The sequence below is a fragment of the Chrysochloris asiatica genome, unplaced genomic scaffold (genome assembly GCF_000296735.1).
Source record: "Chrysochloris asiatica unplaced genomic scaffold, ChrAsi1.0 scaffold00050, whole genome shotgun sequence".
Lineage (NCBI taxonomy): Eukaryota > Metazoa > Chordata > Mammalia > Afrosoricida > Chrysochloridae > Chrysochloris > Chrysochloris asiatica.
Window position 1 is genome coordinate 11,246,163 of NW_006408568.1, and position 24,559 is coordinate 11,270,721.

At 39.1% G+C, this 24,559-nt stretch overlaps 1 protein-coding gene across 1 annotated transcript in view; it reads left to right on the top strand.

The window, feature by feature from the left end:
- CECR2 (cat eye syndrome chromosome region, candidate 2) overlaps nt 1-24,559 on the top strand; it is a 195,443-nt gene that overhangs the window by 108,286 nt on the left and 62,598 nt on the right. The window contains exon 2 of the mRNA XM_006862781.1: nt 21,183-21,277. Coding sequence (XP_006862843.1) covers nt 21,183-21,277 — 95 coding nt within the window. The remainder of the gene's footprint in view (nt 1-21,182; nt 21,278-24,559) is intronic.

Sequence of the window (24,559 nt, forward strand, 5' to 3'; positions counted from 1 at the left end):
TAATTTTCCCAGAGAATCTTCAATAACGAAAATCGAGGCTTGAATTTTTTCTTCAGTTTCCCCAGCTTGAGAAATGCTGAGCAATCGTTTTCTGATTCTAGATCTTTGCACATTTTATTATAGTATTTGGCATTAGCTTCTCTAGCTGATCTTTGAAATTTTCTGTTCAGCTCTTGGACCACATAATTTCTTCCATTCGCTTTAGCATCTCTACACTGGAGAGCAACTTTCATTGTCTCTTCTGACATCCATTTTGACCTTTTCCTTCTTTCTTGTCTTCTCAATGACTTTTTGCTTTCTTCATTCACTCACCACTTTCTTTCTTTTTTCTTCATCACTCTGTCAGTTTTTCGTACTGTGGTAGCTTGTGAGTTGCTGTGATTCTGAAAGCTATGCCACCGGTATTTTATATACTAGCAGGGTCACCCGTGGTCGACAGGTTTCAGATGAGCTTCCAGGGGAAGACATACTAAGAAGAAAAAGTGACAAACTACTTGTGAATATTTAGTTACTGAAAACCTTATGAATCACTCTCATAAAGATGGCTTAAATTTTTTTTTAATGTTTTATTGTGAATTATGTGATAGTTTACATGGGAGAACAATAGCTTTACATTCATTCTATCATATATCGTTTCATTGCCATGGTTACAATCTCCTCCATGCATCATCAACCAACCAAAAGGTATACTCTGCAAGCCTGCCCCCCCTCATCATCACACAGCCCCTCTCCCTCTTTGGATCTAGATTTCCCCATCTGCTCCATCTCTCCACATCATGGTCTCTGCCTCCATCTCTGGTGTCATTGCTTCTCTGGGTAGGGTCCCTTTCCATAGCATCTTGATTTTTCTATTTTTACTTCATTTCTTCACTTTACAATTATTTCCATAGTATCTTTTTTTTTTTTTTTAGTTTTTAATGTGAATTATGTGGGTTTACATGGGAGAACATCAGTTTTACATTCATCTTATCGTGTTTTGTTTCATTGCAATGATTACAATCCCCTCCATGTATTATCAAATAACCAGAGCATACACCGCACAGGCGCCCCCCCTTCCCCCCCTGGCCGTCAGCCCCTCACCCTCCAGTGTTTCCAGCTACTCTATTCCATACTATCTTTAAAAATTATTTTCCACTCTCTTGATTTTTCCATTTCATTGTATCATGTATCTAAATTGTTTTGTATTCTATTGTTGGAGGTGCCTTTAGGTGAGTTCCACATATAGCAACCCTATGTACAACAGAAGTAAACACTGCTCCATCTACACCAACCTCACAATCATTAAGCTTCAGCCTATTGCTGATGCCACTGTGCTAATCTACCTGTTTGGCCAGCATCTACCTTCTTTTCACTGACCGTCCAAGGCTTGAAAGCAATGTTTTCAAATGGACCTGTATAGCAATGTTCATTGAAGCACTATTTATAATAAGTAAATGGTGGAAACAACTTTAATGCCCTTCAATAGATTAATGATACACAAAATGTGATGCATCTATATTAATACATGGTATGCCATATGAATGTAGCCTGCAAACGTTCTGAGTGAAGCATACAATTATGCAAGAACTTTCTGGAGCCATGGGGAACTCCTGAAACTGTGGCCCTTTGATAACCTTTCTAACCAAAAGTAAGCCATGAAGTCTTTTTAATACCATGCAATAGTTTAGATTATCTAATAGAAATGTCTACCTTGAGCATTATGGTCTTTTAAGAACTATCTGTAGGGGATCAAATTGACAAAGTAACAGCTTGAAAGATTAGATAGGAACCTTAGAGAGCAGTAAGAATATCTAAGGAGGGAGTAATAGTTAAGAAAAGGGTGAGAGTGTTTGTATAACTATGATTGTCAATCAATGTTAGGAAATTGTCTACATAGAAAGTGTTTTATTGGTATATATTTTGTTGTATATAGATTCAACAATCACAAACTTTTAAAAAATCTTGTAGGGATTTTGTTACCTTTTGTTTTTGTTTTTGTTTACATTCATCCCTTTTATCCTCTGCTAGTGTGTGTTTCTAAGGAGCTCTGGTAGCGTAGTGGTTACGAATCGGGCTGCGAACCTTAAGGTCAGCGGTTCGAAACTACCAGCCGCTCCGCGGGAGAAAGATGAGGCTTTCTACTCCCGTAAGGATTTACACCCTCGGAAACCCTGTACAGGGTCGCTATGGGTCGGAACCGACTCGAAGGCACTTAACAACAACAACAAGTGTGTGTTTCTAAGTAGTAGGAAGATATAGTACTAAGTATACTGGCACAAAGAAATAACAGAATCTTTGAAAGTCCTATGAAGAAAAGTTTATTCCACTTTAGCCATTTGAATTTCCAGTGAAAGGATATCTCCCAGGTGGCTGAAGTATCTGTAATAATCCCAAAAGCTCAGTTGTTTGCAGCAACAAAGATTTATTTTTTGTTTTTGTTAAACTAGTTGCAGGTAGCTGTTGATGCTCTTTCCTGTTTATCTTCTTCGTTCTGGGATAAACGTATGAGTGTTATGGTTGAAAGGCGTGATAATCTTTTTAAGCTTATCCTTTGAGGTGGCACATATCACTTCTACTTATGCTTCTCTGGTTAAAGCAAGTTTCATAGGAAAGTTACACGGACAAGTCTAATGTCAGTGACGATAAACCCCAAGCTTAATTCACTGCCGTCAAGTCAAATTCTAGTTGGACTGGTGCTGTGGTTGGAACTGACTTGAAGGCACTTAACAACAACAGTCAAGCAGATGACCACATATTTTTCCCTTGGAGTTGCTGGAGGGCTTAAATTATTCATTTAGCTGCTGAGTACTTAAGCCACTACTCCACCAGAACTCTATTACCATAGCATCAGCTCCACTCTTAGCTACCCATGGTAGGGTTCCTATGTTTTTATTGTGAATTCTGTGATAGTTTACCTGGGAGAACATTAGCTTTACATTCATCCTATCGTATATCGTTTCATTGCCATGATTACAATCCCCTCCATGCATCATCAACCAACCAAAGAGTATACACAGCCGCTGCCTCTCTCCACATCATCGTCTCTGCCTCCATCTCTGGCGTCATTGTGGCCCTGTGTAGGTTCCCGCACTCTACTCTTCCCCCTTGATGGTCCCAGAGACCACTCCCTCATTTTGCTACAAATCGTCTATCCTAAGCATGTTTAAGATTTTAAAGATCTGCTTCACCTTGTGTGGTGCTGCAGGATAATGCACTGGACAACAAGGTTAGCAGTTCAAACTACCCAGCTGCTTCTCAGAGACCCTATGCAGGGTCACTGTGAGTCATAACTGACTTGATGGCACTTAACAACAACTTCATCCTGGGAGTCCTTGTATAGCGCTGTAGGATAAACACTCAACCATAAAGTTGGTTTGAATCACAAGGTAAGTGGTTCAAACTCACCATTCACTCCTCAAAAAACCCATATAGGGTCACTGTAGGTCTGAACCGACTTGATGACAATAACATTTCACTTTGGTGGCACTGTAGGATAACCTACACCATAAAGTTGTTTTGAACCATAAGGTCAGCAGTTCAAACTCACCACCTGCTCCGCTGAGACCGTATGCAGTGTTGCTGAATCAGAACCAACTCAATGACAATAACAACTTCAACTTGGGTCACTTCTTTAAAAAAAATGTAAGACCATATCTATCTCAGAACTATTGAGTTGAAAAGTTTGAGGGTAGAACCAGAATTTATACTAACGAAATACTTTTTGTTTCACCAGTATTTTTCTGTTTCCTTTTGTTCATTTGTGTAATTAAGGGAAGACTGTAGTTAATTATTTCTCACCTTGTACAAGCTCAAAATATAGATAGATTAGGATGTCAGAGTTGGAAGCACTAGGGAGGGGTTGTTGTTGTTGAGTTGATTCAGACCCATAGTGACCCTGTATATGGTTTCCAAGGAGCAGCTGGTGAGCTTGAACTGCCGACCTTTTAGTTCAAATGGCAAGTGTCTAAGCTGTCTAAAAGACCTGAAGGAGATCAATGACTTCTAAGTCAGTCTGTGTGGCTAGTTTGTTGTACTGTGGTGGTTTGCATGTTGCTGTAGTTCTAGAAGCTATGCCATGGATATTTTAAATATGGATAGGAAGTTTAGCTGAACTAACAGACTAAGTAGAAGGAAAGGTGGGCTACTTCTGAATGTTTAGCCACTGAAAACCTGATGAATAATAGTGGAATACTGTCAGGTAGCAACAGAATATTCAATAGTGAAACATTTGAATAGCACCAGAATATTATCGGATATAGTGCCAGAAAATAAGCCCTTCAGTTTGGAGGGCAGTCAAAATACAACTGGCCTCCTCAAAGTAGAGTTGACACAAATGGTGTAGCGCTTTGGGAATGTTTATCTGCTGGTGGGGTACAACTCAAAATGAGGAGAGACAGCTGTAAAAATACATTAATAATCAGAACATGGAATGTACAAAGTTTGAATCTAGGAAAATTGAATGTTGTCAAAAATGAAATGAATGCTTCACTCTTAGCTCTAACCCTTTGTGGCTGTGTCCTTGTCCATGGGCTTAGGTGTCCTCAGGTTTCACCACACTTTGGACCAATCAGCCCTTCCTCTTCATTCTCTGATCTCCAGGTCAACAGGAATCTATGGAACATGGTTGAACTAAACCCATTTCTTCATTACTGCCTTTCTGCCTCTTCCATTCACCACGAGACCAATGTAGTCGCTAGCAGGCTTACATGCCTGCTCATGTGTTCCCTTTGAGGGGAATTTGCCCTGAGGTACTTGATTGCTTTCCTTGATGGCTTCCCAGCAAACAACTTGCTTCTTGTAGTAGCCAATTATATTGCCCTTTTTGTTTTATGTTTTTCCTGATGATCTTTCTTCAAAGATGTATCTTCTATTGCTCTAGCTGTTCCCAGCTGGTCTGTTTATCCTTTCTCGTGGAGATGTCCCAACTCAGAAGCTTCTGGATGGGGCTCAGGACTCCACCTAAGGGTCCTATACACTGCAAAGGCTCCACAAGAGGCCTATGTCACTGTGCAAGTTCTAGAACCCCTTTTAGGTATTTTAATCAGTTATAGGCTGAAGATGGGCTTACAAGCTTTCTGTAATCATGTTTCCCGACGTTCCTTTCTATCCCACTCAAGTGTCTATTTTACAATAGTTGTTGTTGTTGAGTCTGTTCCAATCCATAGCAACCCTGTATAAGGTTTCCAAGAAGCAGCTGGTGAGTTTGAACCAAGAACCTTGTGGTTCAAACGACGTTGCAGTCCAGCGCATTAGCCCACAGCACCACACAATAGTAGGCAAGGGAAACTAATATTCATAAGACAGTCAAGCATCTTAGTATTATTTCCCCTATTCAGACGATGCCTCAATTGCTGTATCACAGAACCCTGTTGTTCCAAGGCTGATAGCATGCATCACTATTTATCTCTTTCCCATTTAGCCCATGCAAACCTGTCTCAGTGTTCCCCTATCTATCTTGTTCTTCCCCTCCCCCTTCTTGTGTATTGCCCTCCACAACACCAGAACTATGATGTGTCTGCCCCTAACCTGTGCTCTACTGCCACTTCCCTCCACCTCCCCCAAACCCCCCCCAATCCTATCCCCACAGGTAACCAATGAAGAACTTTTGTTAAGTCATCTTCCTGTTCCAAGGCACACTAAAATAGGAAACAAGCAATCAGGAGATTGAATTTGTTTTGAGGAGAGACATCTTCTCCAGTGTCTGATGAAATATCAGCATTTTATCAGTATCTCTCCCTGAGGTCAAGACAGCTAACACTGCTGTCTATTTGATTATGACTCATCCAAGGCTGTGCCATGGTTATGAATGCAAACTGCCATATCTTTGTCTCATGGACTGACTGGTGTGTTCAAACCACTGACCCTTTGGTTGCAGCTGAGTATTTGCCAATATACTACCAGGGCTGCTAGTTACACTTTGGTTATTCCTGTTTCTTTGTACTGTTCTATATATATATATATCTTGATTGAATTTCAGGGATTTCTAAAAATCTTGAATCACACATTTATTTTTTTAGACTGGTTGCTCCCAATAGCTGGTCACTTTTCTTCATGAACATTCTCTGAGTTGTGCCTCTGTGGAGGCACTGGGCAAGGCCAGCATTTTAGACAAAGGTTATTATTACATTTTTATTTCTTAGCATTTCATCTTAACCTTCATTTTACAAAGTATTTCGTGTGTACTGACTGACTCCTGCTTGCCTTTGCTAATAGCTCCAGTAATATTTATTCTTCTATCCTTTTGTTACATCCATCACATTAAAATTCCTTATTACAGTTTGTTCTGGAACATAGTATGTCTGCTGATGCCAGGTGATGCCCAACTGACCTTTGACTGGGCATTGACAATTCTACTGTCACATGGTTATAATATGATGAACTGGTTAAATTAATTCATTCAGAGGGGTGCAATACATACCCCAAAATTATATATGTGGGTTAATACGCCAGACTTCAAAGCCATTTGAACTGCAAGGTCAGCAGTTCAAGCTCATCATCTGCTCCTCAGAAACCCTGTACCAGGCTCGCTATGGGTTGGAATCAACTCCACGGCACTTAACAACAACATACACACACATTGTTATGTTTGTATGTGTATTTTAACCTTTCTTACAATAGGTAGGACACTATCAGATATAAATAACTGAACTCGAACATTGCAAGATTATTTCCCACTTTAAACATCTACGACCTTCATCTTAAGCCTCACCATTTGTGGTCTCTTACCTAGCCACCAATCTGATCAATTTTGTCTTTCTTATTCTGTTTATCAGTTAAACGTGATACCATAATCCTTTTTAAATGATAGTCTTGAGAGCTGTTACTTAAAATTTCCTTGTCTTTTTTTTCCCCTCTACCGTACACAGTCATTTGCAAAATCCTAATGACCCCGTTTCTGAAATTCTCTCCTTTCAATTCATGCTTCCCATTTCCATGTATATACCCTACTAGTAGTATTGGTCCCATCATCTCTTCCTTGGATTAGATCAGGGATCCTTTCCATTCTGTAGTCTCTCTTCCCAACAATGTGTCCTGCAAAACACACTCAGATTCAACCTCCTGGTGTGTGTGTTCTCTCACTTGTTGAAAAGTCTTGGGTTGGTCCCTAATACAAAAAATTATTTTCCAATTGATCTAGCATTGGGCTTCTCAGTCAGTGAATTATCATTGGTATAACCTAAGAGACCTAGAGAGCTCTAAAGTTACTCAAAGCACTAATTTTATGATGAGATCTCCTATGTTTTAGTTGTGAAGTGCCATCAAGTCAGTTCTGACCCATACTGACCCTATATAATAGGGCTTCCTAGATGCAGCTGGTGAGCTTGAACTGCTGATCTTGCAGTTCAAAAGGCTTTGCAGTCTGGCGCATTAACCCACAGCACCACACCAGGACTCCAGGTGTCCAAATAATCTTTAAAATACATGTAAATGTTTAAGTCAAATATGTCTTGTCAAATAACTGCAACAATGAAAACCAATAAAAAACTGAAAAAGCACAGTGGATTCTACAAGGGTATATCACTTTCACCCTGTAGTTTTCTTATATTCAGGCCACAGATTGTGGTAACTGAGGAACACACTTACCCCAATGTGAAAACCTTGATCTAAGCGCTGAACCTGACGTCTTAGATTATGTATGTGTCTGTCATAAATTTCCCCTTTCAGATCTCTTTTTTGTGTGGCCATGCTTGTCCAGGATAGTAACTTCCCAGCAACAGTTGCTATTTTTCTAGTTTTGTAAAACTTATTGTAAAATTGTTTTGTTTTCAGTTAACCGAATATTTTAGATTTGTAGTCTTATTGTGGTTTCCTTTCTGTTGTTATCTGGTGTCTTTTAAGGTGGGTATGGCTTTTTACAGCCATTGACACAGCTGGTTCTTAGAGGGTTGAGAAGAAATAGTCTGGTTGCAGCGAAGCAGCAATGCTGACCTGCTAGTCTTCAGGGACTACTGGGATAAATAGCTTAGCCAACTGAAAGTGTTATATAGCCAGTTTCAGCTCCTTTACCATTATACCTACTCGAGTTGATTTATACCTTACAGCATAAATTGGCATGGGACATACCTTAGGGATTAAATTAATTTATACCAAGTTGGAAAGCATCAGCTGCCAAACTCAGGGGTGCCTTCTGGAGGCCAGTGTGCTTATTCCTTCCCATATTTTAAACTCCACACTCCAGGCATTCTGTCTTGGATAGCAGCTGGATAGTCCTTCAAGATGGCCTGCTTTGTATCTCCTTTGTGCAAGAGCTGTCATGTGTCCTATAAAGAAACTCCCATCTTTGACCATGATGTAGCACTGCACTTGGTCTTTGTGCAAATTAGAGGGAAAAAATTTAACCCTCTTAAAAGTAGAATATAGCAAACATGACTCTGTTTTTCGTTAGGGCATTCATTTCCTCCTTGAGTAAACTCAAAGGAATCATGATTGAATGGCAGTTCTGCAAACCTATCAACTTGACCTTTTTTTTTTTTAAGTAAAACAAGAAATCGTGTTTCTCTCTAATCACCCTCGTGAGCAAAAGGTGCTATGGGATAATGCACTGGATTGCAAGGTCCATTTGAACTGCTGCTCCTCGGAAATCCTATACATGGTCACTGTGAATCAGAACCAATAATATTGGCACTTAACAATAACAGCAGAGATTAGGTAGAAGAGTATCAAACACCCTAAACTACTTGGAATGTCATTTAAGAGAAGCCGTTAAGTAGGTGGTTTATGGTACATGAAAGATATTGGTAATATTCTGACAGTGTCCTTGGACTGTGTCCAGTCTAGGAAATCTTTATTAGAATGACCCTGGTGATGCAGAGGTTAAGTGCTCAGCTGTGAAACAAAAGATTGGTGGTTTAAAAAATGGAGCAATCTGCTTTCATAAAGATTAGGTACAAAACAAGAACCCACCTACTGCTGTAGTTGATTTCAACTCATAGTTTCCCCTGTATGACAGAGTAGACTTCACTGCTCCATAAGCTGTAAATTTTTACAAAAACAAACGGTTTCATCTTTCTCCCACCGAGAGGTTGGTGGGTTGTGTGCAAACTGCTGCCCACCTTTCAGTTAGTTGCCCAATGCATAACAATTTAGGACCACCAATGACAGTAAGGGGTTAGCTTTCATTTAAAATTTCTTTAAGGGAGAATTGTAAATCTTTTCCTAGCAGTATGTTAAAGACTTTTTCTTTCTGTTCTTACCTATTGCCTGTCAGGGTTTGGGGCAATTCCCCTGCTTAGTTCTGAGTTTTTCCTCAGCAGCTGCCACCACATGACTTACAAGGATTTGGTCTTGAGGTTGGAGGAGGTGGATCCATGTTAAACAGACTTTACCCTAATGAGCTGTGAAGCCAGCTGCAAAGGGGGCAAATCCTGTTACTCCTCCCTTCAACTACTCTCTGAAGCTGCAGAGGCCCACTGACTTACCAGGTCTCCCTTCTCTATACTGATTTGCACAGTTTTCTGCTGGGGTCCTCCTACCCCCTTCTATCCCAGAGCATCTTGGCAAAGTTCAGATTTCTGTGCTCACAGCTCAGTGCTCACAGTGAAAAGGAAATACAAAAGGGAAGAAGAGAAAGCCAAAAAAAAAAAAAAAAGAGGAGGGGGTGAGTAGAGATTTTAAGAAGAGTATTCCATATTGCTTTAGTCTAAGACTTAAGCTCTGGATTGAAATTTAAGTAGTAAAGCTTTGAATAATTCTGATTTTCTAATCATTTTTGGAAAATTGTTCATTAGCCCACAAACACATTAAGCCATGTATTTAAAGAATTTCAATGTCTAGTGATGAATCCTCAGAATTTGGAAAAGCCAACTTTCTATCTCTTTAGTTTTTGCTCTTTTTTCCTCAACAGTTAATATAAAGAAGGTAAAATAATTGCAATATGAACTGTTTATAGAACATTGATTGTGCACTAGTGATAGCTATCTTTTATAAACTAGTTTTTCTAATTTTTTAAAAATTTAACCATTATAATTATCTAATTGAAGGTAGATACTTCTAACATGAAATGTTTTAAACTGATAAACCATTCTTGTGTTCAACAGAATTAACATTGCTTTCCTGTGTCCTTTCCTCTTTGCTTTCTCGGAAGTTTATATTACTATACTTAGGTTCATCCATTTGATATAAACTGATTGGTTAACCACTTATTAAGTGGGAGAGATAAGCTTTTGTTGCCCTGGGGTTTGGTTCATCACCTTTCTTTAATATTTACTGATTCTGTATCTTAAGTTTTGCAGAACTAGAAGGGGGGTAAAAATTCACTGACAACTTTTTTTCTTTGTAAAATATTAACATTTTAGATGAATATTTGCCCAGTAAATTAGGTTTCTGCATAAACTGTTTAATGATACTGGTTACTCTATTCACAGTGTATCAGTAGTTCCATTCTGAGTGCTCCATTTCTTGTCATCTTATGTCCTTGTCCCCTTACTATCATTAATTGTTGACCATTTGGTATCGTATAGAAGACTTTGTGTTTTTAAAGGTGCACAGTACTCACTGGTGATCATTCAGTATTTTGTGAGCCAATCTATAAATCTGTTCAGGACATCTCAGCTGTCTCAGCAAGTCTGCTAATCTCAACTGGTACATTGAATCTGTACTTTTTTAAGAATTTGAGTTCTGTTTCTTTATATGTTGTGGTAACCAGGTACTATTTACTTGCCTTGGGGGACAGAAGTGTTAGGTTCCTGTAGGTAGCCTTGTAGACTAAGTTGTTCTTTGATTCTTGGCTTTTCTTCTTTCCCTTTTGCTCGGGACTAGTTGTTGTTGTGAAGTGTCGTCAAGTTGGTTCCCACCCATAGCAACCCTATATAGGGTTTCCAAGGAGCAGCTGGTAAGCTTGAACCACTGAGCAGGTCGTTCAGATGACTTTGCAGTCTGACGCATTAGCCCACAGTGCCACACCGGGACTAGCTTTTAAGATTATAGACACATAAACTTTATGAATTGTATTATGCCACTTGACTAAGTTGTCCCCTGAAACTGTATTCCTGAGCCTTCAAATCAGTTCAGTGAAGAGTTTGGTTATATTTAAGAAATATCCATAATGGTCTCTTATGCATTTTATTATATATGTGAATATATGTGCCTACACAAACATGTATCTTTGCATATGTGAGGAAAAGTAAAAAAAAGTATTCCTGCTAGGGTTCCAGTTCATTGACATGAGCTTATTCCAAACAAAACATGTTCAAACATGTTTCTATAATCATTGGATGACTATAAACAAATTCTGTCCATAATACACATGTCTTAGTGTCTTTAGGGGTGCCTTCAATAAAAAGGACCCATTTAAACTGGCTTCTGAGGGGATCTTCCAGACCAGTTAAATTCATAGCAGAGTGGTCATTTAAGAAGGTTATGGAACTGTTTTTTGGCGTCCCAAGGGATGTGGCGCTGTGGGTTAATGCACCAGACTGCAAAGCTGTTTGAACCGCAAGGTTGGCAGTTCAAGCTCACCAGCTGCTCCTTGGAAACCCTATAAAGGGTTGCTATGAGTTTTAAACTTGAAAACTACATTCATAAGAAAAAGGCCAGGTAAGTTGCACTGAATAATTTTTTGTGCATCAGAGCAATATATCGCTAATTCTTTTAAGGGTACCAAGAGCTATCCTAATGGGCATTTTGTTGGGAAACCTTACCACCTCAGCCTACAACTGTGAACCTTACACCTGCACACTTTTTTTTGTCCCCCATAACCAAAGATTATTGAAAAGGAATGCAGTTTGAGACCATTGAGGATGCCAAACTGTTATTTTTATGTGATATATATCAAAGGCCATAGAATTCTTCAAGGGAAGGGTTCAAATGCTATGGAAACACCGCCCTCATCAGTGTACAGACTACAGTGGAGGAAATGTGGAGAAACAATAGCCGCACATTTTGATAATTTTGCTTAAGTAAGGTTTCTATGAGGTTTTGTAGCAATAATTTTTCACTTGCCCTTGTATGTACATATAGTTATTTATACACATAAACATCATACATACATACGAGGGCATTTCAGAAGTTCATAGAAAAATTCCATGATCTTTTCATTTCTATTTTCCATGAGCTTTTTTGAAGCCCCATCATACACACACACATACATATTTTTTGGTTCTTGAAACTGTTATAAAATTATGTCATAGTGTCAAGCAAAATATTTGGTCATTTTATTTCTTAATTTACATCTTATTGACACTATTTACCTTGGTCAAGTTGTGCACACTTCATCCACATTCAGCATTACCATTCCCATCACCAAAAATATTAAATATGCCCTCGTGGCATAGTAGGTTACGTGTTGGACTGCTAACCTTATCCTCCAGATGCTCCAAGGGAGAAAGATGAGGTTCTCTGCCTCTGTAAAAATTTACAGCCTCAGAAACCCTACACAGGGTTTCTGTGAGATGGAACAGCACATAATCACTACAACCCTATCTGTAGAGTGATTTCTCCCTCCCCATCGTATTCCTGAGTGTTGGCCTCGGTATACATAGCTAGTCTTTTTGTAAAATGAAATTATAAAGCTTGCTGTTTTATGATAGACTTATTTTACTCAGTATATTATCCTCCAGATTCTTCCATGTTATGTATGGAGTACTCATCATCCTTTATGACTGCATAGTATTGTCATTGTTTGCATGTACCACATTTTGTTTATATATTTATCCCACCCATGATTCTGCATGTAGCTGGTTTTTGGCTATTGTAACTACTGTTGCAGTGAACATAAGTGTGCATGTGTTTGGTTTTTGATTGGACATTTTTTCCACTTAGCACAGATGGTAAGGTGATTCTACTTCTAGTTTTTTTGTCATGTTCCATACTTTTTACATAGTGGTTATACCATTTTATAATCCCACCATCCAGTAATAGTGTTCCAATCTCCTCACATCTGTGTCAGTTGTTTACTGTTATAGTGTTTTTTTGTTGTTGTGGTTCAGTACTATTTAACAGGGAGATGGTATTTTATATTGTGATGTCACTGATAACTTATCTCACAAATTAGCATGGGCCTGCATATTTTTGGCAGATTATACAAGTAACTTCTTTTGGTAATATGAAACATAACAGTTGAGAATTGTATTTAAAAACCAATTTCATACTTTGAAACCCATTTTCTTATTGATTGATGCATGTGGAAAATGTCATGAGGGAAGACCAGTCGCTATCAAAGGACAACATATTTGATAAAGTAGTTGGTCAGTGAAGACAAGGGAAACACTCAATAAGAAGGATTGGCATAGGAGCTGCAGGAGTGCACTCAAACAGTCCGGTGATCATCAAGATGGGACTTAATAGGTCATTACTAGTCAGGAGGCAACTCTATAGCAACAAACAACAGACTATATTGTAGGGATTGTAAATTGGGGGAAAATGGTAGGCAATGGAGATGATTTGTGTTATGTTTATAAATTACACAGAGTTCCTTTAGATGTTTGTGTCGTTTGAGACACAATTCCAATCTGCTAAGTTCTCCTTGGAAGAGTTCCAATGTCCTTGATATCATGCTCTTCTATAGAAACAGCCTTTCGCAGGTACTAGAAAAAGCCAAACCCGGGTTCATTAGGAAGAAGTTCTTACCTATTATATTAAGCCTTCTACCACAAGTGGGTGAAAGAATAAGATTATTTGGATTTTTTGTTTATTTTTATTCAAATTAGGATAGAGATTATAAGGTTTTGCTTGAGGAAAACTGTGTTTTGTTTTTTTTTAAGAAAAAAACTTGATTATTGAGACAGGCTAAAAATATGTAGTGAAACAGTTTTGTCTCAAGGCTTCCAACTGATTTGTTCTGATTTGACCACCTGGTTAGAATTTGCTTTTCCACCCATATAAGGATCTTGCTTAAAATGTTGAATTTGATTTAGTATCAATTATTTTAAAATCATCATCATCTGTAGAAATAGTATCCAAACAAACAAGAAAATCGTCAATATGTATCTATGTAGTTTCCATCCTGTCTACTAGCATCCATGGGTATTTTTTAAGTTCCACGTAAAGAATTGAAATGTTACTTTTAATTTTCTTGTGAAAATAGAGGTTTTGTTTTGAAATTTATATCCACCTATCATGACTTTTTTTTTTTTTTTTATTGTGGATTGAGTGAAAGTTTACAGGGCATATCATCAATTTTAAATCAACAAATCATATACCTTGTCTCGGAAACCCTGTACAGGGTCGCTATGGGTCGGAACCGACTCGACGGCACTTAACAACAACAACAACCATGTACCACTAGTTAACAATATTTCTCTCTATCCCCTTTAGCTTTTTAAAAAACACACCAACAAACAAACAAAAAAAATGACTCAGGCATATAATTTACATCTCCAGAGGGCACATTTGGCAAGTCGGCTCCTGGCCACCAGCTCTTAGTCCTTCTCTTCTTAGTCCATGAATCTAGAGTCCTCAGCCACTCCCCCTCTCCATGCCCCCATCTTTGCCTCCATCACTGTATCTGCTGCTTCTTCTGGATAAGGTCACGCATTTTGCTTGTGCGTTCCTCTCTGGATAGTCCTAGGGTCCTCTGTTTCTGGACTGTAAGATTAACTACTCCCCTTTTTTTGTTACAAAACTTCTACTTTTACAATTGTGACAGTCGCGATTAGTCATGGTAACAGTTATTCACTATTGAATCTTGCAAATTTTATCCCCATCTCTTTTCACCAGATCCATCTAGACAAGATGACAGCTATTCAGTGGGGATTCTTTCTTTCCCCCAATACTCTTAAACTAAACTCCCTCTTGAAACCTTGTTAGCCAATCAATGCCTTTATTGCCCCCTCATTTTAGGTAGCCAATGTCTAAGTTGCCCATCCCTATCTACCCTGTGTACATACAGAGCTGATAGCATTGATACTTGATTTGAAGACTCTTTCCCTCTCTGTTGATATTTAGAGTAACTACCGCTCTGACATGTCGCACCTCACAAGGCTGTGGATGGGACTCAGGATTCCACCTAAGGTCCTATACTCTGTAAAGGCTTTGCCTGATGCCTATTTCACTGGGCAAGTTGTAGAACCCCTTTTAGGTATTCCAAAGAGTTGTAGGCTGAAGGCGGGCTTACAAGTTTTCTCTAATCATGTTTCCCAACATTCCTTTGTATCCCACTCAAGTGTCTATTTTACAGTAGCAGGCAAGGGAAACTAATATTCATAAGGCAGTCAAGGATTTTAGTATTATTTACCCTCTTCAAGCTATACCTAGATCCCTGTATCCCAGAGCCCTGTTGTTCCAAGGTTGAGTATGCATTGCTATTTACCTCTGTTCCACTAGGCCATGCAAACCTGTTTCAGTATTCCCCTATCTATCTTGTTCTTCTGCCTCCTCCCTCCTACTTGAATTGCCCTCCCCAACGCCCAAAGTAAACCCCCCACCGCAACCCAATTGTGGTTACCTTGTATTCCGTTAGTTCTTCCCTCCATTTAAGACAGTCTATTTTATCCAGTAATCTGCCAGACCTTCCCACCACGTGGATCTCTGTTCCTCTGTGTTTACCTTTTTTCACATTGTAATTGTTTTGATCATAGACAAATTGTAATTGTTTTGATCATAGACAAGAACAAACACTTTTTGTGTTTGTTCTTGTATCTTAGTATTGTTGAGAGATTTATCTTTTAGCTCACTAGTTCTAGCTTCTATCTATTCAATTCTACTCCTTTGCCCTTTCAGTGTATTGTCCCTTTCTGATATTCTATTATTAATCGTTTGGACCTCTTTCTCTAGGTTTTGAATTGTTTCCAGTGCTCGGTCTATCTTACTTGATTTTTCCTGTAGCTCTTTCCTGACTTCTTCCTTATTTTTCTCAACTCCATTGTATAGTGTTATGATACATTTTATAACTATTTTTCTGAATTCCTTCTCCAGCATTTCCAAAGCCTCCCCATCTTCCAGTATGGAGTGTAGGTCTCCTTCCAGCTCATTTGCTTCAGTCACTTTATCTCGTTTCTGGACATGTGCAGATATGGTCATCTTCTTCTGTTTTTTGGGCATATTCAGGGGTTATCTGTGGCCTTAAAACTTAGATGGATGTGTATTTTGGTATTTTTTATGCTTTCTGATTGCTTCCAGGTAGATGTGATCAGGAAATGGGCTTCCCTTTTCACACTTCTTCATGTACTTTGTCATGTATGGGGCATCTGCGTAGTGTCATTCTCTTTAAGGCCTTGTGCCAAACTTATTTACCTCCTTAGCAAAGTCTTACCTTAAATTTGATCTCAATTTATAGAACTTTTACTGTTATCCCACTTCACTGTGCATTTATTATGTTGTCTCATAATTCCTTTGTACCATTCAGTAAAGAAATATTATTTGAATGCCTTTCTCTATAAGGCATTGTTTTAGTTGCAGGGGAGATAGCCCAAAAACCTACTGGTATTAATTTGATTCCAACTCATTTCCATCCCTATAGGGAAGAGTGTAACTGTTCTATTGGGTTTTTGAGGCTGTCTGTAAATCTTTGTGAAGGCACATTGACTGTCTCATCTTTCTCCCATGGATCTGCTGGTGGGTTTGAGTCACTGATCTTCTGGCTAGCATCTCCACACTTTACCCACTGTGCCACCAGAACTTCTTAGGGGAGACAGCAGTAGGTACATTTTAAGCCAGACTATTGGCTTACATTTTTATCTGCCAGTTTCCCTTTCCTCCTCCTTCTTAGCTTGGATTGTTGTTTTTACATGCCATCTATTCAGTTCCAACTCATTGCAACCCTGTATAGGTTTCCACGGAGCAGCTGGTGGGTTTGAACTGCTGACCTTATGGGTCACAGTCCAGTGCTTATCCTACAGTGCCACACTAGGAGTCCATAGAGATATATGAGTTCATAAAAGTATGAGGACTTTCTTACTCACTTTTATGTCCCCAGTGTCAGACATATAGTAGTTGCAGCCTACATTGTTGTTTAATTTTACCACATACTGTTTTTGAAGTTCCTCACAGGTCAGATAACAGGCATGTTCCTTTCCCATAAGCAGTTTACAAAGAAGTAAGCAAAACTACCTTGAATATGTGATTTTTTTTTATTTTTTTTTTAAAGAATAGAGAGGGCATTCACCAGCACAATGCAAAAAATGGTTTGTTTTTGCTTCTTGTGAGGACACTGTTATCACTAAACCTTGACAAATCCAGCCTGCCCCCGATGAAGTTGATAGCAGGGAAAATAAAGTGAAGGCTGTCCTCTGCAAGGACCTTTTTAGAGAGAAGATTTTTGGGTAGGAGGCAGGAGATGAAAGAGATAGAGAATAGTAGCATAGCTTATACTTATTCTTCCTATAGGAGTGACATTATGTCCAAATGTCATTTTATCAAAAATAACCAGTGCAGTATAAATATGACTATTTTGTAAAATTAATGTTTTCCGTTATTTGCAACAGAAGATCTTTTAAACAGATGCTTCATTTAGCTGGTGGCTTTTAGGAATTGTGTCCCACTGCTGGAAACTCACGGCTAGGAAGCGTAACTCGTTCAGGTTGATATTTTGGTATACTTTCCCATTCCTTTATTCTGGTTTAATTTAGCACTCCAAACCTGTTGCCCTTCACTTGATTCTGAATCATAGGAAACCTGTACACCAGTCTCGAAGTGCTTCATAGGGGTTCCTAAGGTTTGAGCTTTACAGAAACCAGCTGCCTCATCTTTCTCCCACAGAACAACTGGAAACTTGAAACACTAGCATTTCAGTTAGCAGCCAAGCATTTTAACCACTGTCCTAACACCAAACTACAACCATCAAGTCAATTCCAATTTAAATCTTTACAGAGTAGACGGCCTCCTCTTTTTCCCAAGTAGCCTGTAGTGAGTGCATTTGAACCACTCAGCAGCCCAACTCCTAACTCTACCAAGACACATCAGTTAGTGAGGAATTCAGCTGCTTTTTTCAAAAGTCACCTTTGGGCTTCTAATTTATAGTGGTGAGAGAAGGAGATGTAGCCCACGAACCAATAGAAATGCTTTAACAAAGTGCTGGAAGAAGCGACTAACTTGGCTTTCCTCCAGGTGGGCTTTATGGGTGCAGGTTCTTTGGTAAAGGACTACTGTATAGTTTGGTAGAGGGAGTTGGTATTAGGTTCCAACTCATAGAGACTGCACACACAACAGAACTGTTGCTGTGTTTGAGCTTACTGCTCATGCTCCCGTTCCAAGCCATCTCATTGGGGTTATTGGGGCCTGTCAGGAAGGGATTTCTGCATAGGAAATACAGAAAGTGACTGAAGTGGTTATTGTAATTGCTAAGAACCATCAGACCTTTGTAGAAGAGAGAAGACAGGAGTCTATGAGAAACAAGCTTCATTTGTAGAAAGAGTGCTGATCTGGGTGACCTGGATTTGACATCTCATGCTCCGGCTTTTTTGCTGAGGAGCTGTGGAGAAGTCAGTTAGCCTTTCTGAACCTACTTTTCTTATCTTTAAATTGAGAAAGTTGAAATACATGATTTGTAATTTCCCTTCCAACAGTAGCATTCAGTGATTTTAACTTATCTGGCAAAGGAAGTGGTCTGTGACTTTTTCTTCAAGGGTTAGTTTCTGCTATAACTACAGTGTGCTTTGAAGGTCAGACTTAAATGTATCCCCTTGCCTTGCCCCTCTTTGACTTCTGCAGGATCATTCCCTTTCTGCTACAATTTCCCTTCAGAACCCTTCTCCTGAACTGCGTTTGGTAGTAGTGTCACCTTGCCTCCCACTCTCTGTTATTAGAATTCATTATAGACACTTCAGCTAGATTAGTGTCACCCACCCTCTTCTGTATAAAAATAATCTGGAGTGGATCTCCATTGTCATCCAAAGAAAGGCCAAACTCATTAGTTGACTATCAATCTTAGCTCATGTTACTCCCCTTCACGTAAGCTACTGAAGAGTTAGACTGAAATTAATATCCTCTCCGTGCCTTTGCTTGTGTTGTTCCTCCGCCTAACTATGCTCTGCCGTAGGGCCACAATTTTACCATCTCAGGTGCCATCTTTATGAAATCTCCTAGGCTTCAGACAGCCCCAAATAATCCCTTTCTCCTCAACTCCCATAGCACCCTTTCTGCCCCTGTTAGTACTAATTACTTTGTTTTTAATTCTATACCATCTTCTCTCTCGTAACTAAACTAAGCTCCCTGATGCTGTGTTAACCTTACATAGGGGTGGGTGTTCAGTAAATGTTTGTTGTCCTAGTTGGCAGGATTTCTTATTTCCTTTGGGAATCACTAAAGAGAATATAGAAGAAAACTCTGTCTACAGCAATTAATAAATTAATGAGACTAACAGCAAAGTGTATTGTTTTCAAGTGCCATCGAGTCAGTTCTGACTCGTAACAACCCAGTATAGGGTTTCTGAGGAATAGCTTCGTGGGTTTGAACTGCTGATTCTGTGCTTTGTAGTTAACCTATAGCACCACACCAAGAGTCTTACAAGGTGTTGTTAAATGCCCTCTAGTTGATTCTGACCCATGGCGACCCTGTATAGGGTTTTTAAGGAGAGGCTGCTGAGCTTGAACCACCAACATTATGGCTCAAACTGACTTTACATTCCCTCACATTAGCCCACTGGGCTACACCAGTTGTCGATGTGTTAAAAAAAAAAAACAAAAACACCCAAATTTGTATTTAAGATAAGCAAAATGTTTTCAAGCTTCAACCTGCCTTTTAATTTTGGATTTCATTTCCAAACTTGGTCTTTCAAGGCAATATTTCAGTTGAATTACCTCAAGGTAGCTTGTAGTTTCTTTATGTCAATTAATAACATAGCAAATATTTTATTTATTCATTTTTTGGGTCTTATGAAGGTTTTAGAGTGAACATTTACAGACTTAGAACTTTTTAATGATTTATACAAGAGCATTCATATTTTCTATAGTTGAAGTAGATTGTCCATTTTAGTATACCCTACTGTATAACTCCGCTTGACAGTGCACTCCTACCACCAGCATATAATTGGTGAGAAAATCAGAATTACATCTATGCACATACTTCATGCTTTCAGAACCATTAATCAACCCATAAACTATAGCAGGTTCTTGGACAAGAGTTTGCATGCTAGACAACACCTTATTTATACAAACTCCTGGCACACTTAAGGAGTATAAGAGGATTTACAAACTTCTGTAGTGGTGACTTAGAGCACATTCTGTGAGAAAACACTAGCTTATTTTTTGGGTTTGAGAACGTAAATAGAATCACCTAAAATTTGCCACTCTACTTTTTGTCCCAGTGGCTTCTGTTCATTAATCTTCGTTTAGAAAACTTTACTGAGATGAGCTAAGTTTTTTGCATTGTTTCCCTAAACCCCAAGCTAGTTACCTCCATCTCACCTAGGATTAGACCATTAGGCATTACCTCACTTCTCTCTAGATGATGTAAGATGAATCTCAGTTCTAGCAATCTCCTATTTTCAGTTATATTGTTGTGAGAAAAAGAAACACACACCCAGTTTCCTTTGCCACACAATGACTCTATAAGACAGAAGTAGAATTGCCCATAGGGTTTCAAGGCTGTAATCTTTGTGGAAGCAGACTACCACATCTTTCTCCCATGGGAATAAGCCGTCACCCTTGTATTTAGCAGCTGCGCTCTTAACCATTGCACTACCAGGGCTCCTTATATTGATTGGTATCTGTTGTTGTAAAATGCCATTGAGTCGAATCTGACTCATAGTGACCTGGTATAGAGTTTCTGAGGAGCAATTGGGGGGTTTGAACCCTCCGACCTTACTGTTCAAACTGTTCTTGCAGTCCAGTGCTTATCCTACAGCACCACACCATGTGTAATGTTTAAATTATTAGAATGATTCTTTAATGTTACTGTAGATAACCTTCCTGCTGGGAATTAGTAAATTACAAACAAACAAACAAAAACCTGGAAATCAATTACATGATTGCTTTTTTATTCTCCCTTAACCATTTAAATAGAAAGCAATACAGCATATGTATATAAATTATTGATTTAGAGAGATAAATGTTTCTTCTCATATGCAGTTAATAGGAATAGGACTTGATAGGATCCGTAGGATAAATACATCTAAGGGAAAAACAAAAATCTTAACTCCGGTGCTTGTCTACCAGTAGCTTTGGAAAAAAGTGCAGCATTGCTTCGTAACAAGCAGTTCTGCTACACTGACCATTAACTTACTTGGTGGTGGTGGTTGGGGGGAACATGGCAGACTAATGGTAAGAAATCACTCTCTGTGTTTGATCTATCCGTCTCACTTTCATCCTCTCTTTCTACGCCTTCCTTAGGAGTTAGAAGCAGCCCTTCACAGAGATGATGTGGAGTTTATCAGTGACCTGATCGCCTGCTTGCTTCAGGGTTGCTATCAAAGAAGAGATATCACGTGAGTTAATCTTGGTCTTACTAAGTATTTCTTGCAAAGGAAACTAATTAGTTCAGTTATAGTGATGCTCCATGTCTCCAGTAACATACCAGAACTGTGATTTTCTCCTTTTGCAGTTCAGCTTTTATTCTATTAAAATATTTTGCTTTATTTCAATCTCACAAACCTATACTGTCAATTATTCTTTGCTACAACAGATAACAAATTCATGTGTAGAATTTCTTCCTGTTAATATATATACCTTCTCTCTGGTTTTTATTTGTAGCATTAGTGAAATGTTGCCTAACAAATTAAAACTAGATTTTTTTTAAATGTTTTATTGTGAATTATGTGATAGTTTATATGGGAGAACATTAGCTTTACATTCATCCTATCATATATCGTTTCACTGCCATGGTTACAATCCCCTCCATGCATCATCAACCAACCAAAAGGTATACCCCGCAAGCCTGTCCCCTGGTCATCAGCACACAGCCCCTCTCCCTCTCTGGGTCTAGAGTCCCCAACCCCTCCATCTCTGGTGTCACTGCTTCTCTGGGTAGGGTCCTGCACTCCTCTCTTCTCCCTTGATGGTTCCAGGGACTTCCACTCCTGGACTGCAAAGTTAACCACTCCCCTCCTTTTGCTACAAAACTTCTGCCTTTACATTCTTCACCCTCACAGTCAGTCCTATTATACCACAAAAGTGCTATCCCCATCTCCTTTCATCAGCCCTGCCCAGACAGATTGGATACTAACTCATTGGAGACGCTACCTTCCTCCACGCCCTCTGGATCTAGACTCCCTTTGGAAAGCTTGCCAATCCCTTCTTACCTTTGTAGCACCCTCCACCCCCATTTTGGGTAGCCAATGTCCAAGTTGTCCATACCTGTCTACTCTGTGTATGGAGAGGGTGGGAATGATCCTCGCTGTAAAGATTTGTTCCCTCTTTTGAGCTACTGCATCCATAAATGTAGTTACTTCATCAAATTGTATCAGATTACTCTTTTTTTCCTCGTCTTTCTTCTTCTAGTTGAGTTCTGATCATCCAGCCTGAAGCCAGGTCAAGTGGGTATTACCTGCAAGTGTGGGTGTTCTTATGCATATCTCCTCACTTCTTATCAGCTGGATGCTTCACTCTCCACTCTAGCCCTCTGTGGCTATGTCACTGACTCTGGACCCAAGAGTCCCCAGGTCTTGCCATACTACTGGCCAACCAGGTTTCCACCCAGGTCCTGGACAGGAGTCTATTGAACATGGTAGGACTTAGCGCACAGCTTCATTGCTATTTTTCCCTCATATCCTTTATCAGTGACCAACATTGTCACCGTCAGAGCACATGTCTGCACGTGTATTCCCCTGGAGTCTTAGTCTTGGAAGGTGGTTTGCCATGAGGGGACCCGACCACTTGGCTTGATGTCTCCTGGGCGAGCAATTTGCTTGTTCTTGTAGTTGGTTGGTTGGTTATGTGCCGTGGAGTCGGTTCTGACTCATAGCAACCATGTACAGGGTTTCCAAGGCTGTAAATCTTCACAAGCGCAGAAAACCTCATCTGTCTCTTGCGGAACAGCTGGTAGTTTCGAACTGCTGAAATCTGGTTCGTAGCCTGATTCGTAACCACTACACTACCAGAGCTCCTTGTGTAGTTAGTCGTAAAACTAGATTTTACTACATGATTTCCACTCATGTCTTCTTTTGTCTACATCATCAATAGCCTGACTTTAACCAAAAGCCTCTAGATTTCCGCAACATAAAACTGCCAAGAAAAATGCTGTCCACACTTTAGAGATGTGCATACATTTCAGAGCAAAATTCTTTTCTCTTGTTTTGACTCTAACTTGATACTTTTCTTGCCACATTTTTATGTGGAACCGATCTATAGGGCAAATTTGCTATAAAGAAATGTCTTCCAATGGCATGTGGAAGTTTGAAATTTATATTTTTCATAGAGTCAAAGAAGACTTCTCAGATATTTTTATACTAATACATTGCTCTTGAGTATCTTATTGCTGGGAGACATGAAGTTGTAAGATGAGAAAGAAAGACTAAATACTGTTTTCTCAGGGTAGAAATGTTTATTCATTTGGAGAGAGGTATTATGCCTAGACTCATTCTTAATATGATAACTTAGATCGCTAGAATACCTAGGTTTTTGATAAAGAGTAGAAGAGACTCTTCAATCATCTTACTATTATTAAGTTTATAAGTGTATTTTTCCCCATTTTGTTTTTGGGACTATAGACATGGGTGTGGTTCATCAGTGATTTTAGACCTTCTGTGTGTGTAATTTCATATCTTGTCTTTTCCTCCATTACAGTGGGTTCTCTTCTTTAAGTGCAGCTGGTGTGTTTGAACTGCCAACCTTTTGCTTAGCAGTCCAGTGCTTATCATCCAGTGCCACATCAGGATTCCAGGCTGGGTTTATGATATGGGATATAGTCCTGAGTTGTTGTTATTGTTAAGTATCGTCGAGTCGATTCTGACCCATAGCAACCATATATAGGGTTCCAAGGAGCAGCTGGTGAGTTTGAACCACCAACCTTACAGCTCAAACAGCTTTGCAGTTTGGTGCATTAACCCACAGCGCTACACCAGTACTCCTATAATCCTGAAAGCAGGAGAAATTTGTGTTTTTAAATTAGTGTTGAAGAAGGAGTATCAGGAGCTATGAACTAGTTAGGCCACAGAGATAAGATGTGGAGAACATGAAGGGGTGTTACAAGGGTAAAATTGATTGATTTAGTGCCTTTAAATTGTGCCCATGTAACTAACATTTCATTGTTAATTCTTTGTTCAATATCTCTTCTTAGGTTTATTGGGCACATTTGTAATATGAATATGAATTTCTTGCTTTATACAAGGGAATATACCTTTTAAACTCTCTTTTTCATACATTTTCTTTTAAATCCGTTTTTCTACAAACTTTTTTTTAAGTCCCCTGGTATTTGACTCATTGGTGTATTGGCTAAAGATCAAGCAATAGAAATGCCCACTTAGAGGTCAAGAATCACTGCGCAAACAGAAATTGTTACCTTTTTTTGCCCTGCCCATCATGTAAATCAAATGTCTAGGGACATTAGTCTCGCTCATATGATCCAAGAGTAAATAGACAAAGGCTCACAAAACAGACTAAATGCTTTAGAGAAAGGAAGACCGCTTAAGAGAAATAAGACCCAATATATCCAGACTACACTCCCAGCTAAGGTTACTCATGGTATAAGTAGATTTGTGTTATCTTTCAGTTATCAACCATGTGTACAGGATGGATTCTGTTTAGCATTAAAAGAAATTGCCTAAAGTGCT